Here is a 16,364-nt window from a genome sequence, read left to right as displayed (position 1 = left end):
GTCAGGCTGTAGGGCTGCTTGTATGGGGTTCAAGGGTCCTCAGTTCGTTCTGACCCACAGGGAGCCCCTGGGGCCTCTGGACTCAAAGGAGACAAGGTAAGATGGACCATGGTTGGCCTTCTTCTCCCGTGCCCCTGTCATGCCCTCCCATGACCCTCTGTCCCCGACCCAGTCCCCTTACTGATCCCCGATGTGCTGTTGATCTTCAGGGAGACCCCGGAGTGGGGCCGCCTGGGCCCCGAGGGGAGCGTGGAGAGCCAGGCATCCGGGTATGTACACCCAAGCCACCTCTGGAGAGCCTTACAACAGCTCTCGCTTCGCCTTGGATCGCCAGGCTGAGTCGGGGAACCTAATCTCACTCTCTAGGGTGAAGATGGCCACCCAGGACAAGAAGGACCCCGCGGACTCACGGTGGGTCACACCGTGTGGTGTGAAGTCAATCCCCTTCTTGTCCCCTTTGGGCCCTTAGGATTCTCTATAGTGTGCCGCAGAACTTGTGTTCTTGTCTGCTCTGGCCTCCCCCCCACATACCCCATTCTCCCCTCTCTCTCTTCCTATGCCCACTTTGCTGCCTTCTCAATAGGCTCTCCCAAGCTCCCATAGCTCACAGTCATCTTCTTTCACACAGGGGCCACCCGGCAGCCGGGGTGATCGAGGGGAGAAGGTAAGAAGGTGGGAGAATGGGCTTTGAAATGAACGGCAGTGGGGATGGATCTTATAACTCTAAAGTGGGTGCAGTGGCTCACATCTGTAATCCTAGCTACTCAGGAGGCTGAGATCTGAGGATTGTGGTTTGAAGCCAGCCCGGGTAGAAAAGTCTTATCTCTAGTAAACCACCTGAAAATTGGAAGTGGTGCTGTGGCTCAAGCGGTAGAGCGCTAGCCTTGAGCACAAAGAGGCTCAGGGACAGCACCCAGGCTCTGAGTTCAAGTCCCAAAATGTTAAAAAAAAGAAAAAAAAAGAAGTGAGGTGTCTCCAGCTTGGATGAGACTCATACTCTTCCTCCCACCAGGGTGATGCTGGCGTGGCAGGGCTGAAGGGTGACAAGGTGAGTATGGCTGTCGGGTAGAAGGAGACTGGGACGTTCCCAACTCCTTTGACGGCTCCCTGCTCCTCAGGGTGACTCGGCTGTGATCGTGGGGCCTCCGGGAATTCCGGGTGCCAAAGGGGACACGGTGAGTGAGTCAAATTCCTATGCCAACTGCGTTTCCCTCCAGTGGCAGGCAGGTCTTCTGTGGACCCTGGCCAGCCCCCCACCCCCCAAACCCCAGAAGTTAGGGGCCTCCAGCCTCTGACTTCAGCCTCCGACCCCCGACTCAGGGTGAACGAGGACCTCGGGGCATAGATGGTGACAAAGGATCTCGGGGTGATGTCGGGGACCCTGGTGACAAGGTACGAAGTGGCAAGGGAAGAGGATGGGGTGCTCTACGTGCTACATACCCCGACTCGCTAGGGATCAGAGGGAAGGCTGGAAAAAATGGGGGCTTTCATGAAGACTCTCCGGCCTTGAGATGAGGACAGGAGGGGAATCTCTGTGAGGATCTGTGGGGTTTTAGGGGTGCTCCACATGAAGTTAGGGGCCCAACATAAGAAAAGGGAAGAGTCTGGCGATCCCCCAGTGAGCTATGAGCTGTTTTTACATGCATCATGACCCCAGTTCAACTCCACTGTTCCACATCCCCTGGGGACAGGAAGTAGAGGTGACATACAAGCTCCACCTCCACCTGGCTGGTTCCCGCCCTACTAGCCTGGTCAGGGTCCTGACTGTCCCTCTCCCATCATTCCCACAGGGCACCAAAGGAGAACCTGGCAACAAGGGCTCGGCTGGACCAGTGGGAGCTCGTGGATTCATGGGACCCAAGGCAAGCCCTACCCCAGACAAACACTCACGTCTGTCTGTTCCTGGGTGTGTGTTGGTTAGACCCTGGAGTGTTCAAGGTCACACAGAGATCCCGTGTGCAAGCTGTCCCCGATCACGGGGTCACCTAGGTAGGCCAGCATGGAGCAGTCACATTGAAGGATTTCCCCACTAACTTGTGTTTCCCACAGGGGGAGCCTGGTGCTGCAGGAATCCCTGGTGACCCGGTAAGATGCCTCCATCCCCGTGATGGTCCTGCCCATGTAACCTTTGACCTTATGGCCCCCCACAGGCTCATGGTATTTTCCTATGGCCCAAGAACTTCCATCTCCATAGGAATGCCCCTAATGATGTCCACCACCTATAGTGGCCTCGACCCCATGGCCAACCCTGCCCTTCTTGGGCCTCTAGTCTTCCGTGATGATTGTCCACCATTGACCTCTTTCCTCCCAGGGAGCCCCAGGAAAGGACGGAGCCCCCGGTTTCCGAGGAGACAAAGGAGACCCTGGCTTCATGGGTCCCCGGGGCTTTAAGGTAGGGAAGGGACCGGGTTTGTTCATTTGCTGTTGTTTGTCTGCTCAGGAAGACCTGGTCTGGGAAGGGAAGGGATCTGGGGCTAGGTGTGAGGTATCTGGGGGTGAAGGTGGGATGCTAGGTCAGATCGGAGGGTTGGTTTTAGGCACATGGGCTCGTGAAAGTAAGGTGTTTGGAAGTTAATTTCTCCCCATTTTTTTTCTCCCTCAGGGTGAGCGGGGAGTAAAGGGAGCCTGCGGCCTTGATGGAGAAAAGGGAGACAAGGTACAGATGGAGAAAAAGGAGACAAGGAGCTGTGGGGACTCTGAGGCCCGAAACCCATGGCTAACTTTCAACTTGATGTTCACAGGGAGAAGCTGGTCTCCCGGGCCGGCCTGGGCTGGCAGGACGGAAAGGAGAGTTGGTGAGTGAGGGGCACGCATAGAATAAAAGGGTAGCTGGCTGCTGGTGGTACACACCTGTAATCCCAGCGACTCCAGAGGCTGAGATTTGAGGATGGCAGTTCAAAGCCAGCCTGGGCAGGAAAGTCTGTGAGACTCTCATCTCCAGTGAACCACCAGAAAACCAGAAGTGGAACTGTGGCTCGAAGTGGTAGTGTGCTAGCCTTGAACAGAAGAGTTCAGGGACAGTGCCCAGGCCCTGAGTTCAAGCCTCAAGACTGACAAAAAAGAGCCAGGTGCTGGTGGCTCATGCCTCTAATCCTAGCTACACAGGAGGCTGAGATCTGAGGATCACGGTTCAAAGCCAGCCCTGGCAGGAAAGTCCATGAGACTCTTTTTTCTTTTTTTTTTTTTTTGGGTACGGTCATGGGGCCTGAACTCTGGGCCTGGGCGCTGTCCCTCAGCTCTTCAGCTCAAGGCTAGTGCTCTACCACTTGAGCCACAGTGCCACTTCCGGCTTTTTTCTTTTTGCTTATGTGGTGCTGAGGAATCGAACCCAGGGCCTCAGGCATGCAAGGCAAGTGCTCTACCACTGAGCCACCTTCCCAGCCCTCCATGAGACTCTTATCTCCAACAAGCTACCAGAAAACCAAAGTGGTACTGTGGCTTAAATGGTAGAGCTCTTGCTTTGAGCTGAAGAGCTGAGGGACAGCGCCCAGGCCCAGAGTTCAAGCCCCAGGACCAACAACAACAACAAAAAAATCAAAACAAAACAAAAAGACTGACCAAAAAATAAAAATAAAAAAGAATACAAAAAGAAAGAAAGAAGGGAGTATGGGCTGGGAATGTGGCTTAGTGGTAGAGTGCTTGCCTAGTATGCATGAAGCCCTGGGTTGGATTCCTCAGTACCACACCAACAGAAAAAGCCAGAAGTGGCGCTATGGCTCATGTGGTAGAGTGTTAGCCTTCAGCAAAAAAAAGCTCAGGGACAGTGCTTAGGCTCTGAGTTCAAGCCCCAGGACTTGCCAAAAAAAAAGGGGGAGAAGGGCAGGTGAGTCAGGCTTAAGTTCATGTTCTCTTTTTCTCCAGGGGGAGCCTGGTGTGCCAGGCCAATCCGGGGCTCCTGGCAAGGAAGGCTTGATGGGTCCCAAGGTAGGGTCTCTTAAGAGAGGACATGGTGGGAGCTTGGGAGGGGGCAGGGAAGACACAATGGGGTGGTGAAGGTTTAGGGTCAAGGGAGGCGGGGTTGGGACTGGTATGGTATGTGGCTGGTCTGGAGGTTTCAGGCAAGGGTGAATCACAGTGGAGAATGGGGGTGGAAGGGTAGAAGGAGGGGAACAGGTCTTACAGGCATCAGAGCAGGGGGCTGGCAGCTCCCGCCTGTAATCCTAGCTACTCAGGGGAAATCTAAAGACTGCAGTTCTAAGTCAGCCTGGGCAGAAAAGTCCCCATGAGACTCTTATTTCCAATGAACCACTCAAAAACTGGAAGTGGCGCTGTGGCTCAAAGTGGTGGTAGAGTGCTAGCCTTGAGCAAAAGAGCTCAGGGACAGTGCCCAGGCCATGAGTTCAAGCCCCACAACTGACCAAAAAGAAAAAAAAAAAAAGGGAAGGAGAAGGGGGGGCATGTAGACACCAGAGCAGAGGGGTTATAGCGGGGTGTGGTATCACTGGATCATAATCTGTGGGGGTCTCTTGGATGTTCAAAGAGGTATAGGAGCTGAAGGAAGTCTCTCGGGCTTCTTTGTTCCCAGGGAGATCGAGGTTTTGATGGGCAACTGGGCCCCAAAGGTGACCAGGGCGAAAAAGGGGAGCGGGTAAGTTAAGGTCAAGGTTTGATGAGTCGAGGAGAACATGTTCTTCGGAAGTGGGTTCGTCTTTGTGGAAGACTCTGCTCACTGCCTCTGTCCTGTATTCCCAGGGGCCCCCAGGAATTGGGGGTTTCCCAGGACCCAAAGGCAGTGATGGTTCTAGTGGTCCCCCAGGGCCCCCTGGGAGTGTTGGTCCCAAAGGGCCCGAAGGACTTCAGGGCCAGAAGGTAAGAGTCCCCAACTCTGAGTCCTGACCCCTAAACCACCCTGCTGTCTCCCTCCCTCCCTCCCTTCCTCCCTCCCTCCCTCCCTCCCTCCATCCCTCCCTCCCTCCCTCCCTCCCTTCCTGTCTTGGAGAGCTGAGAATTAAATGCAGGGTCTCGTCTCACATAACCCCTACTGAGCTATACCCCAAGCCTTCCTGCCCACCCCCTATACCCATCTAACTCCTGGACTTATACCCCCAGCCCCCCCCAACTCCTTAAGCTGTGACCCCCACCCAACTTTTCTGACCTCTGATCTTCACCGTCCCTCCCCCTATTCACTTGATCCCTTTTGTGACTGACAGGGTGAGCGAGGGCCCCCTGGGGAGAGTGTGATGGGGTCCCCTGGAGCTCCTGGGACCCCCGGTGAGAGAGGGGAGCAGGTGAGTGGGAATTCCCGCGCTTGCAGTTAAAAATGCAGCTGACCTCCGGTGTCGGCGAGACCTGAAGTCCTATCTTTTGCCCATAGGGACGGCCAGGGCCCACGGGGCCCCGTGGCGAGAAGGGAGAGGCCGCACTGACGGTGAGTTTGGGTCTGGGTGGGTTGAGGCCCTGAGCCCACACCCCTTGCCTTGACCCCCCAGGGTCCTGGCTTGATGTGGTGGGGTCTGTCCTGGATCCGCGTTTGTATGTGTCCTGTGTCACTTCCATGACTCATGGATTCTCAGTGAGCCTCGTGGTCTTGTGTTCCCAGGAGGATGACATCCGGGGCTTTGTGCGTCAGGAGATGAGTCAGCATTGTGGTGAGTGGGTTGGGGGAGGAGGGGGAAGGGGAAAGGGGGGTGTCTCTTGGGTTCTATTCCCTTCTTCATCCCAGCACACCTAGCTATAGACCTACAGAACTTACGGAGAATCAGAGTTGAGGAGACAAGTGCAAATGCTTTACAAGATGTCCAAGTTGTAGAACAGACGAGCGGACGGAAAGTTCCTCAGGGAAGGAGACACATAGGCAGATGTTGGGGGCTGTGGATGGATCCAGATGTTCAGGATGACTCTACGTGTGTGTGTGTGTGTGTGTGTGTGTATGTGTGTGTGTGTGTGTGTGTGTGTGCATGAAGCTGCACCCCCAACTTTTTTTAAAATCAGTCATGGAGCTTGAACTCAGGGCTTGGGCGCTGTCCCTGAGCTTTTGTTCTCAAGGCTAATGCTCTACCACCTTGAGCCACAGCTCCTCATCTGGTTTTCTGGTGGTTCATTGGAGATAAGAGTCTCATGGACTTTCCTGCCAGCCCAGGCTTTGAACTGTGATCCTTACATCACAGCCTCCTGAGTAGCTAGGATGACAGGCATGAGCCATCGGTGCCTGGCTCCCAACTTCTTTTTTTTTTTTTTTTTTTTGTCGGTCGTGGGGCTTGAACTCTGGGCCTGGGCGCTGTCCCTCAGCTCTTCAGCTCAAGGCGAGCGCTCTACCACTTGAGCTACAGCGCCACTTCCGGTTTTCTGGTGGTTTGTTGGAGATAGGAGTCTCACGGTCTCTCCTGCCCGGGCTGGCTTTGAACCGCGATCCTCAGATCTCAGCCTCCTGAGTAGCTAGGATTACAGGCGTGAGCCACCAGCGCCCGGCTCCAACTTCTTATTTCCATTGCTTCTCTGATTTTCTTTCTCTCTTCCTTCCCTCCCTCTTTCCCTGTTCTGGTCTTATTTTTTTTTTCTATTACTTTCTCTCCTGTTGTCTCTGTATATTTTTTCTTCTTCCTCTCTCTCTCTCTCTTCTCCCTCTCTCCCTCTCTCCCTCTCTCTCTCTCTCTCTCTCTCTCTCTCTCTCTCTCTCTCCTCTCTTTCTCTTTCTTTTTGCCAGTCCTGGGGCTTGAACTCAGGGTCCAGGCACTGTCCCTGAGCTTCTTTTGTCAAGGCTAGCACTGCACTACTTGAGAGCCATGGTGCCACTTCCAGCTTTTTCTGCTTATGTGATCCTAAGGAGTGGAACCCAAGGCTTCTTGCATGCTGGGCAAGCACTCTACCATGAAGCCACATTCCCAGCCCTGTCTCTTTATATTTCACCTGCACCCATCAGTCTCTGTCTCTGTGCATCTCTGTCTTTCTCCACGCCAGTATTGGGCACTATCCCTGAGCTTTTTCACTCAAGGCTGGTACTCTACCACTTGAGCCACATCTCCACTTCTAGCTTTTTTGGTGGTTCCTTGGAGATAAGAGTCTCGTAGACTTTCCCTAGGCCCCAGGCTGCCTTCAGACCACTATCCTCAGATCTCAGCCTCCTGAGTAGCCAAAATGACAGGCGTGAGCCACTGGCACCTGGCTCCTCATTCCTCTTGGTCTCTCCCTCATTGTTGCTCTCTCTTTCCTCCTCTTCCCCTCCAGCCTGCCAGGGCCAGTTTATTGCATCTGGATCACGTGAGTAGTTTTCTGGGCCCAGAACTTTCTTCACCCTAGGCTCGGCCCTATCTGTCACCTGGGTTGGGGCAGTGGGGGGGGGGGTGCCCGGGTTGGAGTGAGTAGCCATCCGTGGTGACCCCACATATCATCTCTTACTCTGCGCTACAGGACCCCTGTCTGGTTATGCCGCAGACACGGCTGGTCCCCAACTCCACCGGGTACCTGTGCTCCGGGTCTCTCACGTAGAGGACGAAGGTGAGGATGAGCAGGCCTGAGTGCAGAAGCGCACACCTTGTACTTAGGGCTCACGTGTGGAGTGATCAGAGCCATCCATCCTGCCCTGGGTGGGGTGGGGGTGAGGATGACAGCACGATGCACCCCACTTACAGGCCAGGTGCCCCCCGAAGACGACGAACTGTCTGACTACTCTGAATATTCTGTAGAGGACTACCAGGATCCTGAAGTCCCTTGGGATGACGATGGTGAGGACAAGGACTGGGCAGAGAGGGTCGTGGGGTGCAGGTCAGCCCTGACCTCTTACGGACCCCCAGGTCTCTGTGAGTCCCATGGTCCCTGCCCATCTGATCTCCATTATTCCCAGACCCCTGCTCCCTGCCCCTGGACGAGGGCTCGTGTACCGCCTATACCCTCCGCTGGTACCATCGAGCTGTGCCAGGTGGCACAGCTTGCCACCCCTTTGTCTACGGCGGTTGCGAAGGGAATGCCAACCGTTTTGGGACCCGTGAGGCCTGTGAGCGCCGTTGCCCACCACGGGGGATCCAGGGCCAGAGAACAGGTAGGAACCTGGCTCTACTTCATCAGGGGACTTGCTGTCTGATAGAACTCCAGATCACACAGAATCAAAGAACTGGATACACGCCAGGCACCAGTGACTCACACCTGTGATCCTAGCTACTCCAGAGGATGAGATCTAAGAATCTCACCTGGGCAGGAAGGTCCATGAGACTCTTAGCTCCAAGTAACAACCAAAAAGCCAGAGGTAGAGCTGTGGCTCAAATAGAGTGCTGGTCTTTTTTATTTATTTTATTTTATTTTATTTATTTATTTTGCTTTTGCCAGTTCTGGGGCTTGAACACAGGGCCTGGGCACTGTCCCTGAGCTTCTTTTGCTCAAGGCTAGCACTCAACCATTTGAACCACAGTGCCACTTCCAGCTTTTTATACTTATGTGGTTCTAAGGAATCGAACCCTGGGCTTCATGCGTGTTAGGCAAGCAATCTACCACTAAGCCACTTCCCACCCCTAGAGTACCAGTCTTGAGTGCAAAAGCTAAGGGACAGCACCTGGGTCCTGAATTCAAGCCCTAATACTGGCACAAACCCAACTGACCAGATAAAATGCCTCAGCTATAATGTTTCTGGTATGGTCCCTTTCCAAATTCCTTTTTATTTATTTTTTTTGTTTTGTTTTGTTTGGGGTATTTGGCAGTATTAGAACTTGAACTTAGGACTTCATGCTTGATAAGCAACTGCCATGTTCCCTTTGTATGAGACTTCTTTTCTTTCTTTTTTTTTTCTGTCGGTCGTGGGGCCTGAACTCTGGGCCTGGGCACTGTCCCTCAGCTCTTCAGCTCAAGGCTAGCACTCTACCACTAGAGCCACAACACCACTTCTGGATTTTTCTGCTTATGTGGTGCTAAGGAATCAAACCCAGGGCCTCATGCATGCAAGACAAGCACTCTACCACTGAGCCACCTTCCTAGCCCTTGTATGAGACTTCTATGTCAGAATCTCTCTCCCTTTTGGCTGGCTTTTTATTTTTGTTTTGTTTTGTTTTTGGGTCCGGTCGTAGGGCCTGAACTCTGGGCCTGGGCGCTGTCCCTCAGCTCTTCAGCTCAAGGCTAGCGCTCTACCACTTGAGCCACAGTGCCACTTACGGCTTTTTTCTTTTTGCTTATGTGGTGCTGAGGAATCGAACCCAGGGCCTCAGGCATGCAAGGCAAGCGCTCTACCACTGAGCCATCTTCCCAGCCCCTGGCTTTTTATTTTTGAAGTGTGTGTGTGTGTGTGTGTGCGCACATGCACGCGCACACACACATGCATGCATGCACTTTATTACTGTCTTTTTATTATTATTATTATTTTTGTCTGTAGTAGGGCTTGAACTCAGGGCCTGGGCACTTTCTCTGAGCTCTTTTTGCTCAATGCTAGCTCTTTACCACTTAGAGCCACTTCTGGTGTTCTGGTGATCAGTAGCTAGGATCACGGGTGTGTGAGCCACTGACACCTGGTGGTCCTGGGTTTTAAACTCAGGCCCTGGGTTCTGTCCTTTTTCTCCTCCAAGTTGATGTTCTACCCCTTGAGCCATAGTTCTACTTCAGGATTTTTGCTGGTTGATTGGAGCGAAGGCTCATGGATTTGTCTGCTGTGGCTGGCTTTAAACTACAATCATCCCATCCCAGCCTCCTATGTAGGGAGGATTGAAAGGCATGAGCCACTGGCGCCCAGCTTTGCTTACACATTGAGTTGGAGGGTTGAAAACCATTTTCCCCACCTTCCCCCACTCAGGTGCTGCCTAAAGCTGAGGCCCAGATGATAATGATGATGGTGATGATGGTGATGATGGTGACGGTCAGCGTCCCCTGGAGACATCAGGGCTCAACAGGGCTCTGCTGTCTTCCACTTGGTGCTAGAGACCCACATGCACATAAGCAAGTGTGTGTGTGTGTCCTGCGGGTCTAGCCTTCCCCCCAGAATGGACAAACCCTTATTGTGGCTCCTGCCTCCATGACAGATGACTCCTTGTGGGGGGCTGGAGGGAGGGGCTGTGGGCAGTGAACGGATGTGACTCTGCCTGACCCAAGCCTGTGATGTTATGGTGCTGATTTGGGGGGGCGGGTATTAAAGCTGCTGTATTAAAAGGCCCTGGTTGTGACTTATTGGGGGGAGATCAGGGCTTGGGGGAGGGCAGGTTATTCCCTGGGGAGGGGTGGGTACGATCTCACATGAGTACAGAGGGTTGCAGTCTAGTCCCGATCCTGTCTGATACCCTCAGTCCCTGGTCCCTTGAAAGTCGTTATGGTGGTGGCTGTGACGTCATACCCCCCAGGAGAGGATGAGTCACAGGTGAAAAGGGGGTGCTGCCTCATGCCAGGAAACAGGCCCAGCTCCCACTCTAGGGGGCATTAGGGGAGATAAATAGCCGGGTAGAGGGTCAGAGAACATTGCCCGGCCCTGGCCCCAAGCGGCCCTAAAGTATCTCCAGAGGACTCCAGCAGTGGTAGGATTGGGGTGGGGTGGGGATGGAGTCTTGGGGTTGGACTGGCCAGGGGTCTGGGTGCATGGAGATCTCTGGGCTCAGCAGGTTCTAGAGTGCTTCAAAGGCCCCTGATCCTGCCCTTCTTGCTGGAGAAGTTGCAAGATCTCTTGCTAAGAGTAATGTCTGTTTTGTCCCTCTGGGTTTTTCCTCTTTCTCAGTCTCCAAATCTGTTTTTTCTTTTTCGTTACATATTTGTTCCTTTGTTTTTAGATTAAGGTCTTGTGAGTTTCGGAGGCCAGCCCCTAGAACTCGCTCTATAGTGTAGGCTGGCCTCTAACTTCAAATCTTCCAACCTCAGTCTTACAAGGTGTACGCCACCATGCTTGACTTGTCTCTGAATGTTTATTTTCATCATTCCATCTGTCTTTAGGGGTAGTTTTTGTTTTGTTTGCCAGTCCGAACTCAGGACCTGGGCACTGTCCCTGAGCTTCTTTGCCTCAAGGCTAGTGCTCTACCACTTGAGCCACAGCACCACTTCTGGCTTTTTTTCTGTTGATGTGGTGCTGAGGAATCGAACCCGGGGCTTCATGCATGCTAGGTAAGCACTGTACCACTACGCCACACCCTCAGTCCTGGGGGTAGTTTCTAGCTCCTATTACCTTTTCCTTTGCTTCTGCCTCCATCTCATAGATCTCTCTCTTCTTTTCTTTACCCCTTACCTCTTTCTCAGTGTCTCTTTCTCTCTCCCTTTCTCTTTTCAATAGTTCTGTCTTCTTGACCCCTTTTTTTTTTTTTTTTTTGCTTATGTGGTGCTGAGGAATCGAACCCAGGGCTTTATGCATGCAAGGCAAGCACTTTACCACTGAGCCACCTTCCCAGCCCTCTTGACCCTTTTTCTATCCAGCTATATTGCAATTTTTTTCTGGCTTGCTTTATTTTAATTATTTATTTACTGTACTGGGGTTTCAAGTCAGGGCTTCATACTTAGCAGGCAGGCTTTCTACCACTTGAGCCATGCTTCCAGCCTCCCCTTTTTTTGCTTTAGTTATGTTTTGGATAGGATCTCATTTTTTCCACCAGGGCTACCTCTGACTGTGATTCCTTCTCCTTTTTTTTTTTTGTCAGTCATGGGGCTTGAACTCTGGGCCTGGGTGCTGTCCTTTAGCTCTTCAGCTTAAGGCTAGTGCTCTACCACTTGAGCCACAGTGCCACTTTCCGGTTTTCTGGTAGTTTATTGGAGATAAGAGTCTCACAGACTTTTGTGCCCAGGCTGGCTTTGAACCGCGATCCTCAGATCTCAGCCTCCTGAGTAGCTAGGATTATAGGCGTGAGCCACCGGCATCCAGCTTTGATTCCTCCTTCTTATGCCTCCTGCACAGCTGGAATTAAAGGTATTTGCATTGGAGACTACTCCATAGAAGGCCTACAGGTCTGGGTTCCCTCATCTTAGGCTAGCACAAAAGCATGTGCCACCATACCCAACTCATATGCTAAGATGAGGTCTGGCTCACTTTTTTATTTTGCCAATTGTGGGGCCTGAATTCTGGGCCTGGGCACTGTCCCTCAGCTCTTCAGCTCAAGGCGAGCGCTCTACCACTTGAGCCACAGTGCCACTTGCGGCTTTTTCTGCTTATGTGGTGCTGAGGAATCAAACCCAGGGCCTCATGCATGCAAGGCAAGCACTCTACCACTGAGCCACCTTTCCAACCCACCTCTTGCCCTCTGTATTCTCAGTGGACCAAGGTGGACCCCACACCCCTTCCCTCACGCCTGTTTTCTCCTTACAGCCTGACTGCAGGATGACCAGATGTGTTTCCCTGGTGCTGATGGTGGTGTTGCTAGACAGGGTCTTGGCAGCCCTGGCAAGCCCTGTCCCAGCCTTCCAACCTTCCTCTGAGGACCATCCCCAGACTACGCCTTCTCCCATCACCTCGAAGAGCCCGTCGGTGGTCACCCTGAGCTCCTCAGTTTCCTGGAGTCACCCCGGCCCCCGCATGATCCTCTCACTGGATGTCCCCCTTGGCCTCCTGCAGATTGTACTGGAACAAGCCCGGAGCAGGGCAGCCAGGGAGCGAGCCACCGCCAACGCCCATGTTCTGGCCAGCGTGGGCCGCCGCTGAGCTTGAGCAGGTAGCTTAGAGTAACGGGGGCAACCGGGGATGGGGAGAGCCTGGAGCACAGCCCTAGAACAGGATGCCTGGGTAGAGAATATGTAGGTACCACCAAAGTTTGGGGCTACTGCCACATCACCTCTGGAGCAAGGGAGTGGCCCCATCAAGGTCACTGCTACCCAAAGCCTGGCCACACACCTATGTGTATCTCTGTACTGTGTTGTCGGAACTGCTTGGACCTACCACACAAAGGCTGAGGCCACGTGAACTCCTGCCACGTCTGGATGCTTCTCCATGGTCTCAGGACAAAATGTCTCAAAACAAAATCGACAGAGACAGTGAGAGGAAATGAGATAAAATTAAGTGATCAAGTCTAGTACGTAAAACAGGGACCGTACAAATGAGTTTGCAGGAAGTGGCAGAGGTGGTTTTTTTTTTCAAAGAAATACTGGTGGGCTGGGAAGGTGGCTCAGTGGTAGAGTGCTCACCTAGCCTACATGAAGCCCTGGGTTCGATTCTTCAGTACCACATCAACAGAGAAAGCCAGAAGTGGCATTGTGGCTCAAGGGATCGAGTGCTAGCCTTGAGCCAAAGAAACTTAGGGACAATGATCAGGCCCTGAGTTCCAGCCCCAGGGTGGGCAAAAAACTAAATTAAAAAAACTAAAAAATAAAACTTGATGTATAGCTTCCTATTTTGGCTGGCCCATTCCTGCTAGAAGAGAGAAGATGGTGGCTAGAGCCAAAAGACTTCACAAGGGCTGGAGAAATAGGACGAAACCCCACCACTTTTATAAGTTCCTTCCCCTTCTCAGGCCCCAGTTTCTTCTTGGTGTCCAGGAGTGGACAGAAAGTGAGCACAGATTCTAGATAAGTAGCCTGTGCCATCCGGTGGGGAGGAGAAAGTAGCTGTGGCCACATTCTTCCTGTGGGGACACATGTCTGATGTTTGAAACCAGCACTGTGGACACATTTCTCCACTAGTTAGAAGTAAGGAGCATTTGGTTGCATTTAAGAGTGTGCTTGTAAGCCAGGGGCTGGTGACTCACACCTGTAATCCTAGCTACTCAAGAAGCTGAGATCTGAGAATCAAAGTTGAAAGCCAGCCCAGGTAGAAAAATCCCTGTGAGACTCTATCTCCAATTAACCACTCAAAAACTGGAAGTGACCCTGTGGCTCAAGTTGGTAGAGTGCTAGCCTTGAATACAAAGAGGCTCATGGACTGTTTACAATCCTTGAGTTTAAGCCCCACAACTGACAAAAAAAAAAGTCCAGGAGATGCTTATCTCCAATTAGCCTTCAAAAAGCCAGAAGTGGAGCTGTGGCTCCAGTGGAAGAGCACCAGTAGCCTTGAGCATAAAAGTTCAAGGACAGTACCTAGGCCCTTAGTTCTAGCCCCCAGAACTGGCACAAAACAACTCCTTCCTTCCCTGCAAAAAAGTGCTCTGGTCTAACCCCAGTCCTGGCTTAGGGAGTTGGCATTCCCATAGGGTATTAACAGGCCTGCAGGATACCCTTGACAATCTAGTTGTGCTTCTGCTCATTGCCTGGCACAAGCAACATTAGAGGCTGTGTCTGGGAAGTGTTCCAGGCCCCATCAACCTAGGCCCTCCCTATCAATATTGTGAATTTGAGGGCTTATGCTAGATAGATTAAATTCTCATTGCTCCCCTCCATGTATAAATATTGGCACAAGAAGGTCCCTTGTCCAATGATTAAACCTGGTCTTGAGATAAAGTAACTCAAGTCCCGCCCCTTCAAAAGATGAAAACAGCACATCTGCCAGGTATAAGTGACTCACAGCTGTAACCCTAGCTACTCAGAAGGATGAGATCTGAGAAGCCAGCTGAGCAGGAAGTACATGAGACTTATCTCCAATGAATCACTAAAAAGGCAAAAATAGAGCTGTGGCTCAAGTGATAAAGGACCAGCCTTCAGGGAAAAAGCTAAGGGACAGCATCCAAGTCCAGCCTGGGTTCGAGCCCCAGTAGCAGCCCCTTCCCGTCAAAGAACAAAAAACAAGTCCTACATCCTTAAAAACAACAAAAATAAATAAATTGCTCTTTTGTTGAGCTTTTCTTTTTTGTTCTTTTTTGCTAATCCCGGGGCTTCTTTTGTTCAAGGCTAGTGCTCTACCACTTGAGCCATAGCACTATTTCTAGCTTTTTCTGTTGATGTGGTACTGAGGAATCAAACAGAGGGCTTGATGCATGCTAGGCAAGCACTCTACCACTAAGCCACCTTCCCAGCCATTATGAGACTTTTTATTTTCAATTATCCAGGAAAAAGCTAGAGGTGGAGGTGTGGCTCAATTGGTAGAGCACCAGCCTTGAGTGTAAAAGCCAAGTGAAAGTGCCCTGGCCCTGAGTTCAAGCTCTAGTACCCCTTCATACACAAACGTTTCTGACAACTCCCCCTTTTTTTTCTGGTCAGTGGTGGGGCCTGAACTCGGCCTGGGTGCTGTCCCTCAGCTCTTCAAGGCTAGCACTCTACCACTTGAGCCACAGCACCACTTCTGGCTTTTTCTCCTTATGTGGTGCTAAGGAATCGAACCCAGGGCCTCATGCATGCAAGGCAAGCACTCTACCACTGAGCCACCTTCCCAACCCCCTGACTACCCTTTTTGCAAAGGATGCTGTGCTTGAGCCTTTCTGAGAGAGAAAGTATTTAACACCCTGAAGTTCCTAGAGGGTCCAAGACCCTTTGGGGACAAGAGAGAGGGTACTGCATGGTTAAGCTTGTTCTGATGGAATAGGTGGCATCCAAGCTCTAAGAACCTGGATGATGGTTGGGCAGAAACTATGAGGAATTCTTTCTTTCTGCCAGATCTGAGACAGAAAGGCTCCGACACACACATCCTTTACAAAAAATATGGTCAGATGTGTGTGTGTGTGTGTGTGTGTGTGTGTGTGTGTGTGTGTGTGCAGATCTTGGGCCTCATATTCTCATTTAGCTTTTTTTTTTTTTACTCAAGGCTAGTGTTCTACCACTAAGCTTTTTCTGCTTATGTGGTACTAAGGAATTGAACCCAGGGCTTCACGCATGCAAGGCAAGCACTTTACCACTGAGCCACCTTCCCAGCCCCACAGTAACTTTAAAAAACAAAATTCAGTTTTGTTTTCTGACTGTTCTTCAATCCACGATCCCTTCAGTAGTTCAGATGTCCTTAGGTGCACACATGGCTGGTTATACATGTGCTCACCCCAGCGATCACACAACTGTGGGCCTTTTTTGCTTGTCCCACCATCAGGAGTGGACATTCTTTGCATTCTTTACTCTTTGGCAATGCCAGGCCTTCCAAGAGGATATCGATCTATCTATCTATCTATCTATCTATCTATCTATCTATCTATCTATCTATCTATCTATCTGTCTGTCTGTCCATCCATCCCCTTCTGCTATGCTTAGAATGAACCTTTGTTAATTCTCTCTCTTTCCCTCCTCTTTCATGCCAGTTCTGGGGCTTGAACTCAGGGCCTGAGCACTGTCCATGAGCTTTTGTGCTCCAGGCAAGGTTGGTGCTCTACCACGACCCACAGCTCCACTTCTGGCTTGTTTAGTAGTTCATTGGAGATACTCTCATAGGACATTTCCTGCCTGGGCTGGCTTTGAACCGCGATCCTCACGTCCCAGCCTCCTGAGCAGGCGTGAGCCACGGGGGCCAGGCTCTCTTACTTTCTCTGTTTGGTGGTGATATTGAGAATTGAACTTAAGGTATCCCATCTGTTAGGGCATGGCGTTGTACCTATCGAGCCACGCCCCCTAGCCCAACACAGGTGTGTTTTCTAATGCCCCGCCCCACTGGCTGGTAGACTATATGCTGGTCATGAGCCTGCTTTGCTTCATAGTTCCGGGGC

The 16,364-nt window shown here is 51.8% G+C and overlaps 2 protein-coding genes across 2 annotated transcripts in view; both read left to right on the top strand.

Moving 5' to 3' along the window:
• Col7a1 (collagen type VII alpha 1 chain) overlaps window positions 1-10,023 on the top strand; it is a 47,323-nt gene extending 37,300 nt beyond the window's left edge. The window contains exons 96-118 of the mRNA XM_070017714.1: window positions 61-96; window positions 210-269; window positions 367-411; window positions 629-664; window positions 1,013-1,048; window positions 1,119-1,175; window positions 1,321-1,392; window positions 1,791-1,862; window positions 2,050-2,085; window positions 2,312-2,392; window positions 2,603-2,656; window positions 2,742-2,795; window positions 3,862-3,924; window positions 4,526-4,588; window positions 4,693-4,809; window positions 5,151-5,228; window positions 5,315-5,368; window positions 5,540-5,588; window positions 7,165-7,197; window positions 7,348-7,434; window positions 7,569-7,661; window positions 7,781-7,975; window positions 9,707-10,023. Of these exons, the coding sequence (XP_069873815.1) occupies window positions 61-96; window positions 210-269; window positions 367-411; window positions 629-664; window positions 1,013-1,048; window positions 1,119-1,175; window positions 1,321-1,392; window positions 1,791-1,862; window positions 2,050-2,085; window positions 2,312-2,392; window positions 2,603-2,656; window positions 2,742-2,795; window positions 3,862-3,924; window positions 4,526-4,588; window positions 4,693-4,809; window positions 5,151-5,228; window positions 5,315-5,368; window positions 5,540-5,588; window positions 7,165-7,197; window positions 7,348-7,434; window positions 7,569-7,661; window positions 7,781-7,975; window positions 9,707-9,717 (1,482 nt within the window). The 3' untranslated portion in view covers window positions 9,718-10,023. The remainder of the gene's footprint in view (window positions 1-60; window positions 97-209; window positions 270-366; window positions 412-628; window positions 665-1,012; window positions 1,049-1,118; window positions 1,176-1,320; window positions 1,393-1,790; window positions 1,863-2,049; window positions 2,086-2,311; window positions 2,393-2,602; window positions 2,657-2,741; window positions 2,796-3,861; window positions 3,925-4,525; window positions 4,589-4,692; window positions 4,810-5,150; window positions 5,229-5,314; window positions 5,369-5,539; window positions 5,589-7,164; window positions 7,198-7,347; window positions 7,435-7,568; window positions 7,662-7,780; window positions 7,976-9,706) is intronic.
• Window positions 10,024-12,196: 2,173 nt separating this feature from the next.
• Window positions 12,197-12,517, top strand: Ucn2 (urocortin 2). Its single transcript, XM_070017448.1, has one exon. The coding sequence runs from the start codon at window positions 12,197-12,199 to the stop codon at window positions 12,515-12,517; it is 321 nt and encodes a 106-aa protein (XP_069873549.1).
• Window positions 12,518-16,364: the final 3,847 nt, after the last annotated feature.

Source organism: Dipodomys merriami, unplaced genomic scaffold (assembly GCF_024711535.1).
Source record: "Dipodomys merriami isolate MVZ:Mamm:240054 unplaced genomic scaffold, mDipMer1.0.p SCAF_125, whole genome shotgun sequence".
Taxonomy (NCBI): Eukaryota; Metazoa; Chordata; class Mammalia; order Rodentia; family Heteromyidae; genus Dipodomys; species Dipodomys merriami.
The sequence above is the reverse complement of the archived record's forward strand: the minus strand, read 5'-3'. Positions and strand labels throughout refer to the sequence as shown.

Excerpts from the sequence above, each read along its gene's own strand:
- Ucn2 (XM_070017448.1), top strand. The coding sequence starts at position 12,197 with ATGACCAGATGTGTTTCCCTGGTGCTGATGGTGGTGTTGCTAGACAGG.